Here is a 14,804-nt window from a genome sequence, read left to right as displayed (position 1 = left end):
CCCTGTTATGGGTCTATTCAAGTATTATTTTTTACACATTTGCAATATTACACTTTGTGGATCAGCCCTCACTTCTTTGCAGACTTTAAGATAAGATAAGATAAGATAGCCTTTTATTATCCCACAGGGGGAAATTTGTAGTGTTACAGCAGCTTTCAAGAATACAAAAAATAGAAAATTACAAAAAGTTTACATGTATGTACACATATACTAAATAGTAAGAATATGTAAAAATTACAAAAATATAAACAGTATTTATAGAGGAAGTTAAACCAAATATTGCAGTTATTAGAAATATTGCACAAAGTATTGCACAAAGTACAGCAGTAAAGTGCAAAGTTACAAAAAAAAATTACAAAAGTAAAAATTACAAAAATATAAACAGTATTTATAGATGAAGTTAACCAAATGCACAGTTATTAAAAAATATTGCACAAAGTACAGCAGGTACAGCAAGTATTGCACATAATTTAAAAGTAATTGCACAGAGAAGTACTAAAAACCAAGTGAATTATTGTGATGGTAATTGTCTACGTTTGGGACGGTGCTGGTTGTATAGCCTGACAGCAGAAGGAAGAAAGGAGCTGCATTGCATTTATGCATTGCTCTCTGTTTTTTGTATGTTTGTCCATCCAAAAAGTATGCCTAGCATTGAAACTCTTGTTTGTCTGTAATAAACATCAAAGATGAAGGCCACAGAATAGCAGGTTTGTCTTTAATAATAAAGATAAAAACTGAAAAGTAATACAAAAAATTGCTCTGCACCATCTTAAGGATTCCCAAGGGTTAGTGGCTGCATGGATGGAGCCCACATTCCCATTAAAGCACCAGCAGAAAATGAAAAGGATTAGGTGAACAGCAGACATACAGTATATCCCTCCACGTACAGGTAGTGACCATTATCTTAAAAAATAAACAAATGTTTTAAATAAAACAGTGTAACATTTAATACACATTCTGCAACTTACTGTTCTCCATCAAGATCTTATGTGATGCTACCCACATTACAAATATTGAAGCCAAATGGTCAGGCTCTGTGCATGATCACTGAAAATAAAACAGTGCAACGAGTTAATTTCCTTGTCCTTATTCTTTAGTAAGAACATTTATATTTATACACCCTTCGCACTGACACCCATCTTAAATTCAAGCAACTAAATTTCTAGCCTTGTCTGTTTTATATGCTCCACCTGAGGATCACACTTTGTTTCTCCAATTTGTTTCTCCAGATGGACCTTGTATAGATCATTTACACCCAACTTGAAAGAAAGAGGCAAAAATAGCATGTTATGATCAAACATATTTCAGATATTTGGTAAGACATTTTTACTGTTCTAAGCTGAGCTTTGGATGTGGATGGTCCCTCATCTGATTCGGGACTGCCCATGACATTCTGTCCTCTAGACAGTCATACACATTACCATCAAGGACGGATTAAGGATAGTCTGGGTTTACCTTTTTACATTGAATTATGAACAAAAATATTACTTCATGATATCTAATCGCAAGGAAAGCGGTAAAAAGACAGTTGGGTAGTTTTTTTTCGACTCGGACCTGTTGAAGCAGTACGGGACACAGCACTGTGGCATATTGAAAATACGAGAGACTCAGCCAACTTGGACCCGGATGTGACGTTTCATAAGGTCGACTCGTCACCACTTAACAAGCGGATAGCCAGAAGTCGAAGTCAGAGCAGTGCCACAACGCCTCAGCCATTTTCATAAGGGGCCCAAAAGCATAGCTAGGGCCCCCAAGAGGCCCTGGGGTCAAAGTCCCTAATAGTCAGAGGATCCTTAAAATGGAGGGCCCTCGGAAATAAAAATATATTGTATCATAAATGTTGATAGGCATCGCAAAATGTTTTGGCCAGGCCCCCCCTGGGGCCCCCTGACCTCAAGGGCCCCTGGGCGCTGGGCCCACTGGCCCGGTCAGTAATCCAGCCATGATTACCATGGTACATATCCTGTACATCTATAGGCCTCCCAGTATCATCCCACCTTGAGGCAGAGGAGATGGTTTCTCTATCATCCTTCAACAGTGTTTTTTTTTTTTTGGATTGAAGAACATTATTTATACTCATCAGGATCTAGGGACATTTAGATCACTAACAATTGCAGGAGGCTCAAAACCACACCACCAATCACTGGAGAGATGGCAATAAAAAGTGTTCAGACTGTACCAATGCAGTTCTTAATATTCCACAGTTTATGCAGTACAAACTAATGATTTACATGTAATAAACATGCCTTGAACATAGACAGTTTTTGTATTTTATTTTTATCTGCTGCTATGTGCATCTGATTCCACTTGGATTACACCTAGGTTGAATAAATGAAAGGGAAAAAACTTGTAAAATCGTGACAAACTGACATATTAAACATTTTGCCCTATCCTTCTGCTAAATGTTGAATTATGTTTCAACAAGTTTTTTTTATTGAATTTAAACTCACGCATTAACTCACATTTAACTAACTTTTTTTTTTTTTGCCATTTGCGACATCTTTTTTTTACGGACGATGCTGTATTACTTTTACATTTAAAACATTTTCATGATCTGCACATGCAAACATTAAAATAAACAGTTCTATTGGTGTAAAATATTACGGACTAACTCCGTAAACTAGAAAACTCCGGCTATGACACGGTGAGATAAGTCAACTCGGAGTTCTGGGTTAAGTTTGAAGTTTGTTAAACCCGCTTTCTGGAATACCCCCCAGGTGTAGGAGCCACAGATAATAACAGCAGCAGAAGACATTATCAACAACTAGATTTAAAAAAACACACCTTGAAATAATTATTAAATAAAAAAATTAATTAAAATTATTTCAAATTAATATTTAGCTATGCTACATTTTTCTGTATTGTAGTTTAATTCATACACAATTGTTGCTGTATAGCTCAGTCACTCCATTTGAAAAACAAAACAGATATATGCATAATCATAATTATTAAATTAAATACATATTTAATTTAAATAATAGAATACTCAGCTATATTGTTATTTTATCTTTATTATGTACTGGTTTGTACAGGTGGAGATTTACAAAGGCACTTTTGGGGGGAGATTTCCCATAATCTGATTATAAAATACGTGTAACATTGGTAATTAATGTATTTTAGTTAAATAACTATTCTTAGATAGTACACGGACCTAGTACTAGTGCAGTTTTCAAACGTTCAGTCGCACATTATGTCCCTTCAGGGCTCCCGTAGAGCCTGCTGTATTAGCCTAGCAATCTAATTTAAACTAGAAAACCTCTGATAAACAGGTAATACTATTTAATTTTCCTTAATATATTACGTTTATCTGGCACCGAATACATATTTGGAAAGGGCGTATTTAGGCCTAATTGTAGAAGAGGATCGGATTTGTTGTAATCGGTATCGTAGGAATGATGCTAATGCTTAAGCTACTGCTAGTTGCATGTATTTTTGAGTGGATGTGGATAGTGCAGATCTGTTATGCTGTATTTTGTAGGTTTTGTTTATTTTATTTAAGTCTGTGCAAATCTGCGTTAAATATGCTGCATTTTTGATGTGCAACAGTAATTGTTCCATCAGGTAATAAACAAGCGAGGTGAAAACAACCACATATTACATTTTGTGACTGCTGGTAATTCTTTAAATGTTTGCAGGCTCAATGGCTTTAGTTTCTACTGATACCAAAATTGCCGAGTTGCTTACTGAACTCCATCAGCTTATCAAACAAACTCAGGTAAATACGTTTTTTTATTTTTATTAAACTAATGTCAAATTGCGTGTTTTTCAGTTGGTCTATTGACACATTTCTTTGCGGCTAAACTTGTATTGTTTACTAAAATGTTACTTTATGCATGTCAATACAAGACGACACCATGGACATTTTGTAGAACTACAGTATGGTAGCTTAATTACTGTGAGGATGTTGGTATTAGTTTCGGTTTTGGCCAATGCATGAAGCCTCGGTATTGACGTTGGCATTAGTTAAAGGGATATACATATCAGCATGTGCATGGTAACATTAATATATAACTAAAAGCAACACCACTTCCGTCATGTAATTATTGTTATTTTTCCCAAAACTTTTTTCTGCCAGTGTTCTAGAAAAGTACTGTGTTGTGAAATAGTTAAAATCCATAATAAGCTATTTATTTAACACATTTTATATGTATAGTTTCTGTATATATTTCTGTATTAAATTTATGTGCAGTGTATTAAATTTATGTGCAGTGTATTAAATTTATGTGCAGTGTATAAAGGGGCATTTGTTTAAATCAGATTCAGTGGTGTAAAAATAGTTCCCCCTTTTTTGACTGGCTTCATTTGTCACACTGGATGATTTCAGATTATTATATAAACACATTTTACTACACAAAGAGGAACTGTGAGAAGAAAGCTCAAGTTTTGTACAGTATAATGTATTTTATTTTTAATGGTAAGCCAGTTTAGCAAATTGAAGGTTTTATTAAATTTTTATTTCTTACCAGTTCCCTTAAAGTTTCTTAAAAAACCCTATGCGCATACTTCGAATCGCAGCTCTGCCATGCAGCCATTATTGGGCCCTTGAGCAAGGCCCCTAACCCTCTTGGCTGCAGAGGCACCGTACAATGGCTAACCCTACACTCTGACCCCAGCTTATAAAAAAGCTGGTATATGCAAAAAAATATATAGCCACCTAGGCTTGGAAGTACTTTGGATCATGAACAGGAGAAACTGACTGCTGTGTGGTGACCATAGACTGTTGAGCAGTATTGTGTCATGAAGAAATGGCCAAACATTCCATTTGCAAAACTGCAACAGTTAGTATCCTTAGTTTCCAAATTCTTAAAGCAGGCATTAAATTCTTAAAGCAGGCATTAAATGTACTTTTATCACCCATCTGTAAGTAAACCTCATCACAAGGTTCTATCATATGTGTAATTGTTACCCACTTGTGCCTTGATTTTCAGGAGGAACGCTCACGCAGTGAACACAACCTGCTCAACATTCAGAAGACTCATGAACGAATGCAGACTGAAAACAAGAGTCAGTGTACATATTTCAGCAGTATTCTTCATTTCCATTTCATTTTATTCAACTGTACTAACTATTACTACAAAGTACTGATCCCATTTCATATATCCAATGCCAATATTTAAGATCTGATTATGGCCAGTATCTAAAACTTACAGTTTACAATGTGAAAAAGTAATGTGTTGTCACTGTTAGTTTACATCACATGCTTTAATACTGTAAAATGTCCAGTCTTATCCAGTGACCCCACTAACAATGCTTGGTGCTGGATTGCTATACTAACCCTTACAGGACTCGTACAGAATGTAATTGTAAACTTTGCTCTCCCCAGCTTCTCCATACTATCGAACAAAGCTGCGGGGACTGTACACTACAGCAAAAGCAGATGCAGAAGCTGAGTGCAGGTAACTAGACTTGTACAGCTTGCTTCATACTTTTTCTTGGTCCTTACTTAAATGCTAAAGCTGAACATTGCACGTTTAAAGTTATTATATAAGGCACAGTATGTGTATGTGACCCGGTTTCCTCCGGGTGTTCCGATTTCATCCAAAAGTCCAAAGACATGCAAGTGAGGTGAATTGGACACAAAAATGTACAAGACTGTGTTCGATATAACCTTGTGAACTGATTAATCTTGTGTAAGGAGTAACTACCGTTCCTGTCATGAATGTAACCAAAGTGTAAAACATGACGTTAAAATCCTAATAAATAAACAAACAAACACTAATACTATGAACTGTCAGCAGTGTGCCATAGCATGTATAAATCACACAGAATAAATAAATAGATGTAGGACAACAACAACCTTTGATAGAAATCAATTAGCAAAATCATTGCCAACAAATTATTATTATAGATTCATTAGTCTATTGTTTATTTCAAACAAACATTGCTAAATATGAAAGTGCTGATAAAATGTAAACCAAATCCCAAATTCACTTCAAGCTTGTACCTCCGTGTTAAGGGTGCTTTGTTAGTTTTTGTTATGTAAGTAATAATTTAGGTTATAATAATTTATTTGTGATCAACCTGATTGTGCTATGAAAGTGCGATGTGTCTCACTAAGCTATGGTTATTACCGTTGTTACAAATACTGTGCTTAAAGGTGTAAGATTGCACAATGTTAGTTACATTTTTTTAAGTATAAACTAGGTATTTTGTATTATATTTGATTAAAGTGCTGCAAATATTTTTTAAGTATAAACTGGGTATTTCATATTATATTTGATTAAAATGTTGCAAATGTTTTTATGTTGTTTTTGTTTTATTATATACAAAACTAATTAATTATTCAAATAAATAATTAAAAGATTAATTTATATCAAAACAATCAAATAAATGTACCTAATGCATATTTAAGGTCTATGTATTTATAACGTATGTCAATTACAGTATATACTATTAAGTGTACATGCACATACAGTGGGGCCAAAAAGTATTTAGTCAGCCACTGATTGTGCAAGTTCTCCTACTTAGAAAGATGAGAGAGGTCTGTAATTTTCATCATAGGTACACTTCAACTATGAGAGACAAAATGAGAAAAATAAATCCAGGAAATCACATTGTAGGATTTTTAAAGAATTTATTTGTAAATTATGGTGGAAAATAAGTATTTGGTCAATAACAAAAGTTCAACTCAATACTTTGTAACATAACCTTTGTTGGCAATGACAGAGGTCAAACGTTTCCTGTAAGTCTTCACCAGGTTTGCACACACTGTAGCTGGTATTTTGGCCCATTCCTCCATGCAGATCTCCTCTAGAGCAGTGATGTTTTGGGGCTGTCGCTGGGCAACACGGACTCCACAAATTTTCTATGGGGTTGAGGTCTGGAGACTGGCTAGGCCACTCCAGGACCTTGAAATGCTTTTTACGGAGCCACTCCTTCATTGCCCGAGCGGTGTGTTTGGGATCATTGTCATGCTGGAAGACCCAGCCACGTTCCATCTTCAATGCTCTCACTGATGGAAGGAGGTTTTGGCTTAAAATCTCACGATACATGGCCCCGTTCATTCTTCCCTCAACACAGATCAGTCGTCCTGTCCCCTTTGCAGAAAAACAGCCCCAAAGCATGATGTTTCCACCCCCATGCTTCACAGTAGGTATGGTGTTTACTCAGCATTCTTCTTCCTCCAAACACGACGAGTTGAGTTTTTACCAAAAAGTTCCATTTTGGTTTCATCTGACCACATGATATTCTCCCAATCCTCTTCTGGATCATCCATAAGCTCTCTGGCAAACTTCAGACAGGCCTGGACATGTACTGGCTTAAGCAGGGGGACACGCCTGGCACTGCAGGATTTGAGTCCCTCTCGGTGTAGTGTGTTACTGATGGTAGCCTTGTCACTTTCGCCCCAGCTCCCTGCAGGTCATTCATCAGGTCCCTCCGTGTAGTTCTGGGATATTTTGCTCACCGTTCTCATGATCATTTTGACCCCATGGGATCGAGGGAGATTAACAATGGTCTTGTATGTCTTCCATTTTCTTACAATTGCTCCCACAGTTGATTTATTCACACCAACCTGCTTGCCTATTGTAGATTCACTCTTCCCAGCCTGGTGCAGGTCTACAATTTTCTTCCTGGTGTCCTTCGACAGCTCTTTGGTCTTGGCCATGGTTGACTGTTTGAGGCTGTGGACAGGTGTCTTTTTTATACAGATAACGATGTCAAACCGGTGCCAATAATACAGGTAATGAGTGGAGGACAGAAGAGCTTCTTAAAGAAGAAGTTACAGGTCTGTGAGAGCCAGAAATCTTGCTTGTTTGTTATTGACCAAATACTTATTTTCCACCATAATTTACAAATAAATTCTTTAAAAATCCTACAATGTGATTTCCTGGATTTTTTTTTCTCATTTTGTCTCTCATAGTTGAAGTGTACCTATGATGAAAATTACAGACCTCTCTCATCTTTCTAAGTAGGAGAACTTGCACAATCAGTGGCTGACTAAATACTTTTTTGCCCCACTGTATGTATTATTTACCCCCAAATGAGATGGCTCCAAGATGCAATGTAGGATGATCCTTTACATTGTCCTAATGTTTTGGCTTATTAGTGTATACTTAATAAATGATTACTAAAATAAATTTACTAATTTAAGTTATTGTATACTGTTATAAAAGAACATGAATTTTAAATAGGCATGTGGTACTTCTACTGTAATTATTTAAAATATGAGATTTCTCTGTTTGAGATACTTAACCAATTAACATGTAATGAAAAACATGCACCTCCATAATTTATGTGAACTGTTCTAATAGACTAGAAATTAATACTAGTTTATGGCTTAAATGTCCATGCAACTTACTGCCAAGCATGGTTTAAACTACAGGTGGATTAGGGGTTAGACCCCCCCCCCCCTCAAAAGAGGTTATAAACAACAGTTGGGGGGTCCTTAATTAGCTTTTTAGTTAATGAGCTTTTTAATTTATTTTTAGTTTTGCCATTTCTTTTCAGTTTGAATTGGTTCTGACCTTGCTCGCCCAAAAATAAACATCAAATTATAGTCCTAAAGAACATTAGTAGGAAAGCGTAAGTTAGTAAGTTAACGGTACAGAAGATCGTTTATACCAGCAGCGATCACGCTGTATAATTCTTCACTGGTTCAGGACATCATCGAACACTAAAGTACTATCAAAACAGACTCATGGAGCATGTTCTAGCACTCTGTGCATAAAGACTGTATAATCTGTTATTATTTAACACTTATAACAGCTTAGTATATCACATATTACATATCTCCTCTACAATTTTAATTCTAGAAGACTTCTTAAGTTTTTTATATGACATACTTAATTTTTTATATTTTATTCTATATATCTATTTATACTTTTTGCTTTAATGTACCTGGAGCTGCTGTAATAACTGACTTTCCCTATGGGATTAATAAAGTTGTCTAATAAAGGAATGTCTATCTATCTATCTATCTATCTATCTATCTATCTATCTATCTATCTATCTATCTATCTATCTATCTATCTATCTATCTATCTATCTATCTAATCTAATCTATCTATCTATCTATCTATCTATCTATCTATCTATCTATCTATCTATCTATCTATCTATCTATCTATCTATCTATCTATCTATCTATCGTGGTATTATGGTGCTGGATAAATGCTACCTTTGTGAAACTGTATTGGTTTTAACTGCTCTAAATGAGCACCCTGCTGTACTATCTAATTTCTGAAGTCAATGTGAAAAAATTTTGGTACATTGTTTTATTTTTCTACAGTATACTACGCCATGCTTTGGACAAGATTGCAGAAATTAAATCACTCCTGGAGGAGAGACGAATTGGTAAATTAATTGTAGTTCATCTAGGCTCTATAATAGTTTTGCTTCTGTGTCTTGGGTGAGACTTGTGCATAGATTTACTTTATAAACATAGCTCATTAAGGACACTTATTTTGTTTAATAATGTGTTTCACGTATTAAAACAGAAATACACAAACATGTTAGTTTCTTTTCTAAGTCTTTTATCTGTCCTTGTGATTGTTTTTGTAAACTGTGTCTCAGCTGTGTAACATGCTCTAACAAAAAATAATCCACAGAATGATATTTATTCTAAATAAGCACTATTTTTTTAAGAAATGTAATTTATACAAGTATTGTATTTTTTATATTTAAGGAAAAACTAATAATTTATAAGTGTGTAATGTAATGCAGTATCCAGGCTGCTGCTGATATCCATATACCATTCATACTGCCTTTACTATAAACTCCGGTACTACATGTGTTGCAGTTATTTTTGAGGCTGTGCAGAAATAACAGACCCTTAAATGTTCAAGCAAGTTTATTATAAGCCTTAGCATTAATAAGTGATTGTAGTTGAGTGATCAATGGTGGTGTGCATGATGTCGTCACCTCTCTTCTAGCTGCTAGGATGGCAGGGGTTTACAGTGATAGTGACCCACCCCGGAAGACCATGCGCCGAGGTGTTCTGATGACCCTGCTACAGCAGTCTGCCATGACGCTTCCTCTCTGGATCGGCAAGCCAGGTGAAAGGTATTGGTTGGCATGCTCTGTACAAGTTACCATCCATTGATCTATCTTAGCCATTCAGTAGTTCACACTCATCTATATGATGATGTGTGGTCAAATTAAAGAAAAATGTTTTCTTCTTCTTCATCCATAGTCCACCCCCTCTTTGTGGAGCCATACCTGCAAGCAGTGACTATGTGGCTAAGCAGGGTGATAAGGTGGCAGCTCGTGTGAAGGCTGTAGATGGTGATGAACAGTGGATACTGGCAGAGGTGGTCAGTTACAACCACTCCACCAACAAGTAACTATCTTTAAAATAAACATAGAATTTAAGAAATTACTTTCTGTTATTTATAGTAAAGTATTTATTTATAAAGGGCAGCTTGCATCTGCAGTGGTTCGCTAACTAGTTAGGCAGTTACATATAATGCTGTAACATGTCCCAGCTGGGTAGTGTTTTTTTCCTTGACTCAGAAAGACAATAACTGAGGGCCATTGAAGAAGAAATGAAAGGCATACCGTTTCTACCAGCAGTGGAAGAATGAGTTTTTATCCACCACAGTTAAGGTCAAAATTATTTGCCTGATATGTAATATGGTAACTTTGAGCAAAAGCAATAGCTTTTTTTTACCAGACCGTTGGAAAAGGGGAAAGTCAACACCAAGGCTTCTTTTCACATTAGCCACAAAAAAAACTCATTTGAATTGTGTCATGAATTTACGATTCAAAGAAGCAATGATGGTGGCTGCCAATTCATTATTCAGAGATTTTTTCAGATATCAAAAGGTGATCCTTTACCTGAAATGGTTGATGACCACTGCTGTAGAGTGTATTCCACCTTGTGCCAGTGTTTCTAGGTGGGCTCTGGACCAAGCCTGAGCAGAACAGAATAGGCTTACTGAACATGAATGAATGAAGGAATGAGGATTTTTTTTATGTTAGCACTTGAAATGAAAATGACATGGCATTGTGCCCAGGCTCTGAAGCGGTCATAACATAGTTGACTGTTAGTATGATCTTACTATCAAACATATTTTTCTCATCAGCTTAATAAACATTATCCTTAAAAAGGCGCAGGTAGCCAACAAATTGTTTCGGGTTGTTTAAATGTGAGAGTAACATGTTTTTTTGACATGTTACTCTCTAATGGATACTTTTTGGACTCTTTTTAGTTCAGTTTTCATAATTGGCTGTTTCTTTCATAGGTATGAAGTGGATGATATTGATGAGGAAGGAAAAGAGTAAGTGCCATTTTTTATTTCCTTATTTTATGACACATGTCTCCTTAAATGCTCTTGTCAACCTCTAATCCTCTCTTGCTCCAGGAGGCACACATTAAGCCGAAGAAGAATCATCCCGCTGCCACAATGGAAGGCAAACCCAGAGACAGACCCTGAGGCACTATTCAGTAAAGACCAGCTAGTCCTAGCCCTCTACCCACAGACCACCTGCTTCTACAGAGCCCTGATTCATAACCCCCCACATCGGGTAAGGACTGATTGGATTAAAAAACAGATGGATTAGGGTAGTGAGGAACTATCCTACAATGTTTTAGTGTTTTACTTCCTTGTTAACTTTTTAGACTATTTGATCTATAATGTGGGTGTTCAATCTATGTAAGGGTGTATTACTGCTCATCACAAAGGAAACATTCACCTTTGTGAAGACAACGCTAACAACACCACCAAGCCACATTCTGCATTTTGCACATAACAGCAGCATGGGCGTGTGCTCGGAGATGCAGATGATAGTCTGTCCATTAATTAAAAGCACAAGGTGCACTAAAAGTGATAGATTACATTACATTTTTTTATATGAAATGAGGATTGTATAATATTGGAATAGGCTGACTACATAAGTACTTTAATAATGTAATTAATAGAAAAATCCATAAATTTTTGCATTATTAGTGTCATACAGTTATAATGAATGAGATGTTACGTTTTGGGGATCTTCAGTCTTCAGTGGTGGAAATTTGAATGAAGATCTGTGTCCTTCTGCCAGGAAGCTAACACAAGGCAGAGATTAAATCTTTGGGCAGGACAATAACCTAAAACAAAGCATAGGTTTTTTTACAGAAGTAATTTGATTGACCACCAAATTCGGCAAGGTGCGCTGAGGTCTATCCATGTAGGATGTCCTGTAAGCTTGTACTAAGGAATGCTCACACATTTCATGTTGTGTATTCTGTAGCTATGTTATGTTGTCAGAAGGAAGTTGCACAAGTACTAAATGTAGGGGTAAAAATTGTGATCTATGATTTTGGCGAGATTCATTTTTTTGGATTTTTTTTTTTATTAAAATTTTTCTCATGTTTAAAGTGTTGTGATATCTTTTTTCAACTCATTTTTACAATAAGTGCCATTAATAAATAAAGTAATTTTTAATTTTTAGCCCCAGGATGACTATTCAGTGCTGTTTGAGGACACTACATATGCAGATGGCTACTCACCACCACTCAACGTAGCTCAAAGATATGTAGTGGCCTGTAAGGAGAACAAGAAGAAATAAGGAGGATCGAGTAGATGAGGGAAAATGACCTTCTGAAGTAGCTTTAATCCTCTGTGTGGTCACCAGCTCTGATGTTGCCGTATGTGCCCTTTGCAGAACTGTGCGGTTAACAGACCACATGATTCTGATTTTTTCAAATATTTGCAAATGACTCTTGATATTTGTTGACTACAAATGTTTATGGTGAAGAACTGCTATTTTGGTTTAATTAAGATCTCTGTAAGCTTTACATGAGAGCAGTTGTGGTCTGTGGTAACAGCTCATAAGTTGTTTTTTTACCATTCCTGTCAGTCTGGTGCCAATTAAACCAGCTAATTATGATCTTTAAGAATGTAAATAAAACAAAAATTAATGTATGTGTTTTTTTTTACCTCAGTAATATATTTGGTGAGCTTGGCCTGGCAGAGCACATCATGAATATTCTCAGTATTTACAAAATAACAGTATATTTACTATTGTTCACGATTTCACCTATACGAATACACACATTAAGGGGCAAATGACACATAACTTTAAAAGGATAATTTAGCATTTTCAACTCATTGTGAAATAACATATTACACATTTCCACTGTGTAATATGTTTGACGCAACAATCATGTGGACACCTCCTCTGTACTTTCTAAAACCAAAAGGTAGTTGTTTAATTTAGTTAATAAATACAATTTAATTAATAAATACATTAAAATTAAGATTACAACTTCAACCATTTCCAACAGCAGTGTCAAAAAGGCAGCTGTCTTAATTTTTTTGCTTCTTACAGTGTTTTTATGATTCAGCAGTAGGTAGGTGGCAGTGTAATATCCACGATGGGAGCTGTACATTAACATTTAAAAAAAAAAGTAATACAGTACATAACAAAAGTCCGCTATACAGCTGCTTGCTACACAAGTCCCAAACAATATGTTAGACTGGATTTACAGTAGCACGTTCCTTAATCTATCTTAAAAACAAGCTGCAAACAAGCACTGTAGGTAATGTAGAAGCTGGAGAGTAGTTAACGTCAGACTTTAATTATCCAACGGGGTTTTCTCAGTGGTCGAAGAACAGGAAATAGAATTGACACCCTGGGCCAGACACATTTCTGCTCAGATAAAAGAAAATGACCAGGGTAGCAAATGTCATTACTCACTGTTCTAGTAAAAATAGCTCTTTCTGACTTCTCTCATGTTTTTCTCCCAAATTACTACAGTGTATTTTAATAATATATATTAGTCTTATAATATAATATTATATATTATTTAGTCTTTTACATCACTAGTTGATTTTAGCCCTTTTAACTCTTGAGTCATATGTATGGCTAGGTACAGGCTTCAGGTATAAACTGCTTGCTTTTTTTCTCTCGCCACATCATCATGTGGGTTTGTTTGAGGACTCTGACTAGGCCACTTTAATTCTGTTTTTTTTTTAGTCATGCAAACTGGACTTTCTGCAATATCCAATTACACCTCAGCTTCAGATCTCATTCCCCTCAATAATGGCAAGTCTGACCCACACCAACCCCATTTATTTTTCACCATATAATGAGTATTATTCAAGTGCTTTTTATTTTTTTTATTAAGCAATTATGTTTTTCATGGTTAGCAGTGGTTTCTTTACTGCTTTTCATTTATTTTTGCGTACTTGCGTACTCTTGCGTTTCTTTTTGTGATAGGTAATGAACATCATCCTTAGCAGAAAATTATGGTGTCTGCAGTTCTTCAGATGTTTTTTTTTTTTTTGCATCCTCGGTTGTGACTGAGCCCTTTTAGCAAGCCACTTTCTTCACTGTTCCAGATTCTTCACTGTTCTAAATTTTTTTAATTTAAAAATAGGGCTCTCACTGTGATCTGGTGGGGTCAGGAGCCGTGGACATTTCTTTATAACCATTTCCAGAATTTATTCCAGAATTGGTTGTCAGATCCATCTAAGGGTACAAAAAAGATGTAGTTAAAATGTGATATAAATATAATTATTAATAGTAAGATGTCAATTGTGCAAGGAAAAGCATGCCACTCTGGTACCCCTAGTTATTACAGCAAAACTAAAATGGAGGGGTCAGTCAGATAAAATTTTAACCAAAAGAGTGCCAGTCCTAACACCTACTGTAATTTTCTAGCCTCTCCAGTAAAATATTATGATCTACAGTATCAACCACTGCACTAAAATGTAATAGAACAAGAACAGAGATGCATCCATTATAAGGACATTAATAGATCATTTTAACCTGTCCCATGTTTTGCCACACATTGAGCAAAACAGAGGTCTTTGTACACAGGCCAAGAAGGGCGTAACTGCAGAAAAAGACTTAAAAAAGATGACTGACCTTTGTCAAAC

General features: G+C 35.7%; 1 protein-coding gene across 2 annotated transcripts; it reads left to right on the top strand.

The window, feature by feature from the left end:
* The first annotated feature begins 3,191 nt into the window (after positions 1-3,191).
* Positions 3,192-12,841, top strand: sgf29 (SAGA complex associated factor 29). Of its 2 annotated transcripts, none has more exons than XM_063018949.1 (10): positions 3,192-3,269; positions 3,636-3,715; positions 4,929-5,004; positions 5,324-5,396; positions 9,230-9,294; positions 9,873-10,002; positions 10,133-10,279; positions 11,184-11,219; positions 11,304-11,466; positions 12,373-12,841. In XM_063018949.1, exons 2-10 carry the CDS (start codon positions 3,641-3,643, stop codon positions 12,487-12,489), a joined length of 882 nt encoding a protein of 293 aa, XP_062875019.1. In that variant the 5' UTR covers positions 3,192-3,269; positions 3,636-3,640; the 3' UTR covers positions 12,490-12,841. The 2 variants fall into 2 exon arrangements, with proteins under 2 accessions (XP_062875019.1, XP_062875020.1); XM_063018950.1 differs by lacking the exon at positions 3,192-3,269 and adding an exon at positions 3,521-3,561.
* The last annotated feature ends 1,963 nt before the right edge of the window (positions 12,842-14,804 follow it).

This window comes from Trichomycterus rosablanca, chromosome 22 (assembly GCF_030014385.1).
Source record: "Trichomycterus rosablanca isolate fTriRos1 chromosome 22, fTriRos1.hap1, whole genome shotgun sequence".
In the NCBI taxonomy this organism is placed as follows: Eukaryota; Metazoa; Chordata; class Actinopteri; order Siluriformes; family Trichomycteridae; genus Trichomycterus; species Trichomycterus rosablanca.
Note: the sequence above shows the minus strand (reverse complement) of the source record. Positions and strands in the feature narration are given on the sequence as shown.

Excerpts from the sequence above, each read along its gene's own strand:
- sgf29 (XM_063018949.1), top strand. The coding sequence starts at position 3,641 with ATGGCTTTAGTTTCTACTGATACCAAAATTGCCGAGTTGCTTACTGAA. Across the intron at positions 11,220-11,303 it reads ATTGATGAGGAAGGAAAAGA|GAGGCACACATTAAGCCGAA; the intron begins GTAAGTGCCATT and ends CTCTTGCTCCAG. Across the intron at positions 11,467-12,372 it reads TTCATAACCCCCCACATCGG|CCCCAGGATGACTATTCAGT; the intron begins GTAAGGACTGAT and ends TTTAATTTTTAG.